The sequence below is a fragment of the Coregonus lavaretus genome (genome assembly GCF_964263955.1).
Source record: "Coregonus lavaretus genome assembly, chromosome: 20".
NCBI classification, from domain to species: domain Eukaryota; kingdom Metazoa; phylum Chordata; class Actinopteri; order Salmoniformes; family Salmonidae; genus Coregonus; species Coregonus lavaretus.
The window spans coordinates 14,592,734-14,599,704 of record NC_140007.1 but is presented as its reverse complement, the minus strand read 5'-3'; the positions used below and the strand labels follow the sequence as shown (position 1 = coordinate 14,599,704).

General features: G+C 38.9%; 1 protein-coding gene across 1 annotated transcript in view; it reads left to right on the top strand.

Moving 5' to 3' along the window:
• The first annotated feature begins 1,374 nt into the window (after positions 1 to 1,374).
• The window catches only part of espn (espin), a 107,217-nt gene continuing 101,620 nt past the window's right edge, over positions 1,375 to 6,971 (top strand). The window contains exon 1 of the mRNA XM_084183950.1: positions 1,375 to 2,106. Coding sequence (XP_084040076.1) covers positions 1,813 to 2,106 — 294 coding nt within the window. The 5' untranslated portion in view covers positions 1,375 to 1,812. The remainder of the gene's footprint in view (positions 2,107 to 6,971) is intronic.

Here is a 6,971-nt window from a genome sequence, read left to right as displayed (position 1 = left end):
GACTCAACTACTGTTTAACTCTTTCAACATGCCACTGAAAATGTTGAAAGCTGTTATTAATTTTGTGATACCTGAAAATACTGCAGAGTAATTCAAAGCCATTTGAAAACAGCAAGTTGGATGCTTAGAAAAAACTATTTTGTACTTATTTGTCCATCTGAGGGTAAGTGTTCTTGTTTCAAACACACACTATACAATCTTTAAAGGGACAGTTTACTCAGAATACAACCTAACATGATTTTCCACCTACCTTGGCTGTAGTTGATACAAGAAGGCAGTTTTGGAATATTTTGTTTCCGTTTGACACTTAATAGCCATATTTTGTTACTGTTAGCATTCTCAGTAACACTTCACATTAAACTGTTTTTGTGCCTTTGTAATAAAACTGTAATTACTTTTGGAGCAACATTTTATTAGCATGTTGTTACATAATACTTAATTGCATTTTAATTGCATAGCAATGAGAGCTGAGAGTTTTTGTAACTACTTTACACAAGAGGAATAGTGACTGTTCTTTATTCCACTTATGTAATAACTCCATTATTATGCAATTTCCAAAGTCCTATGTAACAATGTTGCTATTGTAATAATCACAAAGTTACTACACATGTATAAGAACTTGATGTCATGTGCTGTATTACCTTATGTCTCACTCATTAAAATATATTTGTTAGTCATTTTGAAGCTGTAAAAGTGGTCTACTCTAATGTTGAGGTGATCCATTTCCATCATATATTTAGTTAGGCTATAGGACATATTACGATTAATTTATAAGAGCCCTCCAAACCATGTCCTTATGATCATATTTAGACTAATTCAACTAACTGTTGTAGTTGTTGGTTCTTCATCAAATATTTGGCAGCCATCAAATAAATATTTTATTTGTTTTCAAATAAACTTGCATATATTCAAATATCTTCAAATATTATTTGGTTTTCTGAGAAGTGTTCAAAATACTTTCAAATATTATTTGTTTTTCTGAGACTCGCATTTGAATATTAAAGAAAATAGTTGCCTTTTAGTTGAAACTCTATATAAACAATATTTGGCTACCTCAAGTATTTGAAATGTTGGTATGGTCAGCGCTCCTCCTGGAGAGCAGCTGCACGTTTTTGCTCCAAACCTTCTCTAACACACCTGATTCTGCTCATCAAGGTGCTGATGAATATCTCATTAGTCAGTGGAGCAGTGGCATAGCTAGGTTGGAGCAAAAGCCTGCACAACCATCAATATAGCTCTCCGGGAGGGTTGGCCACCACTGACGTAGGCTACTGTCCCTTTAACTACTGAGGCGATTTCTAGCGACCAACATACTACTGGAGTGATCCTCCCGCTTATTGATTATTTAACAAGTGGTGAGTCCCATGTCGCGATTTGCGGCAATCGTGGATACAGGATCCAAGACAGCCGCCCGGAATTATATTCTTAATGTCCTACAACTTCGATAACGTTCTCAAAACAGAGAAATTATGAAGAAAGAAGTCGATAAGAAGACCAAGGAATATCCCTGCAACAGGTGTTTGAGTTATGCGTGTTGAGGCAGAGGGGAACAGCCATCAGGTTAACTTGATCGTCGTGCGCAATTATAGGTTACCAGGTGGTTGCCAGTATGCATGAATAATGTTAACTTTATTCACTCAATTACTAAAATGACTCGTAATTGGACAATTCTGTTGATATTATGTAAAACAACATTTGTTTTTAAAAAGTAAAATGACCAAATACATGCTCATTGAAATATAGTTAAATAGAGGTTAAAACCTCATCTAGATGGTGCGTTTATAAATACGAAGGAGTTGTCGGGCCGCAGTTATGGTGGTGGAGAGGACACTGCTTGCTGCAAGGCAGGGGGATGTACAAACTCTGAAAGTGCAATTTGCGGAGAAAGTACTGAACAGCGACGTAAAGGACCTTCTCGGAGCCTCACCTGTCCACCATGCCGCCCGTGCTGGAAAACTGACTTGCCTACGTTTCCTCGTGGAAGAAGCGGGCTTACCGGGCAACAGTTTGGCGAATAATGGCGCCAGCCCCGCACACGACGCTGCTGCCACTGGTAACCTGGCCTGCTTACAGTGGCTATTAACTCAAGGTGGATGTCGTACCGCGGTGAGTGGGGTTATTTTATTGCTACATAGCCTACAGTAGGCCTACATAGCTTTTTTAAAAGGCTAATAGTTCCCTAATACAGCCAACACCATTCATCACACAGGCTTATTGTTATCATTTTAAGACCAGTCAGAGGTCTATAGGACAACTTCTAGGGCAGCAAGGTCGAGGCCTACAGTATCTTGAATTTCCAATCCATTAGTCCTGTAGCCCAGACCTGAAAAACATAAATTAGGTCTATTGTTTCCCAAGAGTAGTCATCTTGGACTAGGCCCAAGCCTACCCATCTCCTCTCTTAGGTCATTATTTGCTTGACTGTCAAATTGAGCATTTCGCCACATTTCCAGCCTGACAATTACATTAATCACTTCTTCACACCACTTCAGCATAAAACAATTAGTCACTCAGACAGTTCTTTGACCTTTATTGTAGACCTAAGAGGATAAAATGTAAATGTAAATAACCCTTGTCTCTACTACCCCCAATGATTTATATATAGGCCTACACTAGATGACTGATGGGGGCCGCTGTGATCTTGGCACTCCCCCACCATTGTAAAACATATTTTGCATTTTATAAAGATCTACATTCGTTTTTGCACATTTATTCTATTACAGACAACTTAATGCATACTTTTAAATTATATTATGCAAGCTAAACATATAAATAAAACATTAAAAAATATATAAAACATTTTCCTTAAAGTATCATTTTTAGAGATTACTAATAAAATAATTATATAAATGCAATGTTGTCCTTGAAACATTTCATTTAAATAATGTAGAATTCCATTCAAAAGCCTCTCAATGGCTAATACATAGCATCAGCAATCCAGGGTTTATATACTGTACATCATTGACTACAGCACTTTTCTTTAGGCTTGTGCAGGCTTTTGTCTCAATGAACAACACATGGTCAGGATAATTGTGCTATGGTATCTAAGGGCTAAAGGCACACCAGTTGCCATTGAGAATACCTGAGATTATTATTAGTTATTACTCTGTAATTATCATCAATACCCATTCAAAAGGAAGTGTATCATTACTCACCACAGCAGGCATTCCAGTGTACTTAGTTCTATACAACAATGTCACCTATGCTGGACTCATTTGATATGATTTTTACAACAGCTTGAGAAAAATGTCACCTAGACCCAAGGTCCTCATGCTGACTGTGTAGGGACTGGACCATTTGAGAAAATGTGGGGGAAAAGTCATTTTGGTAAAAGCGCATTGACTTCCATGCACAAACTTAACTCTGTCTACCCAATGGCACAGGTTACATAAATGTTTGGCCTCACTTCAGCATTCTGGGAAATATAAAGAAGAAAATAATTAATGTCATATTCTTGTGAAAAAGACATTCACTTTCCTCCCTCTATATTAATCATAACAAGAAGTCTGACTTATCCACATAAAACAGCATTTGAGCCCAATAATACATCTTGGTAATTTCACACTTGAGTCAGTAGTGACATTGGCTACAAGATTTGACAAAATCCTTCTCGGTCAAAGAGTCACAAGGATGTATTCAGCTCTAATCATCATATCTATTAGCAGTAGAGTAGTGGTGCGCACCGATATTGATAATTCGATACTAATCATACGTCACTTTCCCTGAATATTAATTTACAACACGTACTATAATGTCACACACCCACACTGTGTATCAAACTTTAGGATTCATTGAAATATTTGAGGACATGACATTTGACTTATGAATTACTGAATATTATTGAGTACGCCATTAGTCCAATGTCACCTAAACACATGTCTGAAAGTAAACTATATAATGTACCTTATCACAGGAGGTTGGTGGCACCTTAATTGGGGAGGACGGGCTCGTGGTAATGGCTGGAGCGGAGTAAGTGGAATGGTATCAAATACATCAAACACCTGGTTTGCATGTGTTTGATGCCATTCCATTTACTCCGTTCCAGCCATTATTATGAGCCGTCCTCCCCTCCGCAGCCTCCATTGCTTCTTATAAGTGTTTTGAAATGTAACCACTGAAATAATAGTTTATTGTTTTGGCTCAGTCTAGAAGAATCTAGTAGCTGTGTGTTACTTAATTTGGGTACTTGAAGAGTGTTAAATCTGTACAAGGGACAAAACCCTATATAAGCACATTCATATGGGATTAGAAGTTTGGAAAGCGGTACGCTCTGACATCTTTGTCCGCACAATGAATTAGGTTAATTACTTATCTTTCGATAACTCTATTCACCATGTTCCAATCACTTAGTCTGGAATAGGACTGAAAGACACTGGCATTCACACTGCTTTGTTCACTGACCAATTTGGCAAAAATGCGGCCATAACAATGCGGGATCGATCAGTAGATAAAGGTGCTCAAAGTTGACCAATTTTGCATACCCCACCATACCATGAGACATCCATGTCTTCATCACTGGAAAATATAAACGGTTGAGTTTGATATCATTTAAAAGATTACAAACAGTGTTGTCAAACTATTTTATTACTTGAAAACATTCTTTAATCAAAATTGTCATTTTTAAACCTTTAACGTAAATGATCTAAAAACGTGCAAACTCTGGGGGTTTTTCATAAGCATATGTTTTAGCTTAGACCCTATTTCACATCATCTGAGGTTTTTGTGTCTTGCCTTCCATGGCTTGAGACACAACATTATCTTGAATGTAGGGTGGGTGTCATTTCAATCATATAAATATAATTCATAGAATGGACCTATCCCTTCAGAACACTGAAATTTAGCTGGAACACCATTTGAAATTGAATTGAAATTGAAACTTCTAATTACCACGACCGCTGATCCACCCACGTCGAATGTCAACTTAAATCGTCATGTCTATTATCTATATTTCTATGATTTCAATAGGTTTCCTATGGAGGATTGACAGTATAATTTAAAACAACAGATATTCCTATTCTAGTCAACATTCTCTGATGTGTGGACCTCCAACCATCTTTGTGGTACATTTTCAAAGTTTTCAAACCGATAGCGGGCACAACACAACCTTAGATGGTGTAAATTAGTGTCTAAGCTACAACATATTCGAATATGGGGGAAAAAAACGGAAGTTTACACGTTTTTAGAGAATTCACATAAAAAACATGTATAAAATAGTTTGACAACCCTGTTTGTAAGCGTTTAAATGATATCAATCTCAACCGTTTATATTTTCCGGTGATGAAGACATGGATGTCTCATGGTATGGTGGGGTATGTAAAATGGGTCAACATTGAGCACCTTTATCTCTTGAATGTTTTGGCATTCAGGTCCAAAAATTCACTTTCTAAGTACTTCTACAATGGGCAAATATGTATGGAAGGTTTCGTTCAAATCAAAAAGAGTGCTGTCAAAAAGTGATTGCATTCAAATAGATTTGCATAAACGTCTCAAAAGGTCTGAAAAGGAAGTTAAGGGCAAAGGAGGAAAGATGGAGCATCTCTCTTCCTCTCTCTGGCTGTTCTACCATACAGTGAGGGAAAAAAGTATTTGATCCCCTGCTGATTTTGTACGTTTGCCCACTGACAAAGAAATTATCAGTCTATAATTTTAATGGTAGGTTTATTTGAACAGTGAGAGACAGAATAACAACAAAAAAATCCAGAAAAACGCATGTCAAAAATGTTATAAATTGATTTGCATTTTAATGAGGGAAATAAGTATTTGACCCCCTCTCAATCAGAAAGATTTCTGGCTCCCAGGTGTATTTTATACAGGTAACGAGCTGAGATTAGGAGCACAGTCTTAAAGGGAGTGCTCCTAATCTCAGCTTGTTACCTGTATAAAAGACACCTGTCCACAGAAGCAATCAATCAATCAGATTCCAAACTCTCTACCATGGCCAAGACCAAAGAGCTCTCCAAGGATGTCAGGGACAAGATTGTAGACCTACATAAGGCTGGAATGGGCTACAAGACCATCGCCAAGCAGCTTGGTGAGAAGGTGACAACAGTTGGTGCGATTATTCGCAAATGGAAGAAACACAAAATAACTGTCAATCTCCCTCGGCCTGGGGCACAATGCAAGATCTCACCTCGTGGAGTTGCAATGATCATGAGAACGGTGAGGAATCAGCCCAGAACTACACGGGAGGATCTTATCAATGATCTCAAGGCAGCTGGGACCATAGTTACCAAGAAAACAATTGGTAACACACTACGCCGTGAAGGACTGAAATCCTGCAGCGCACGCAAGGTCCCCCTGCTCAAGAAAGCACATATACAGGCCCATCTGAAGTTTGCCAATGAACATCTGAATGGTTCAGAAGAGAACTGGGTGAAAGTGTTGTGGTCAGATGAGACCAAAATCGAGCTCTTTGGCATCAACTCAACTCGCCGTGTTTGGAGGAGGAGGAATGCTGCCTATGACCCCAAGAACACCATCCCCACCATCAAACATGGAGGTGGAAACATTTTGCTTTGGGGGTGTTTTTCTGCTAAGGGGACAGGACAACTTCACCGCATCAAAGAGACGATGGACGGGGCCATGTACCGTCAAATCTTGGGTGAGAACCTCCTTCCCTCAGCAAGGGCATTGAAAATGGGTCGTGGATGGGTATTCCAGCATGACAATGACCCAAAACACACGGCCAAGGCAACAAAGGAGTGGCTCAAGAAGAAGCACATTAAGGTCCTGGAGTGGCCTAGCCAGTCTCCAGACCTTAATCCCATAGAAAATCAGGTGGAGGGAGCTGAAGGTTCGAGTTGCCAAACGTCAGGCTCAAAACCTTAATGACTTGGAGAAGATCTGCAAAGAGGAGTGGGACAAAATCCCTCCTGAGATGTGTGCAAACCTGGTGGCCAACTACAAGAAACGTCTTACCTTTGTGATTGCCAACAAGTACTAAGTCATGTTTTGCAGAGTGGTCAAATACT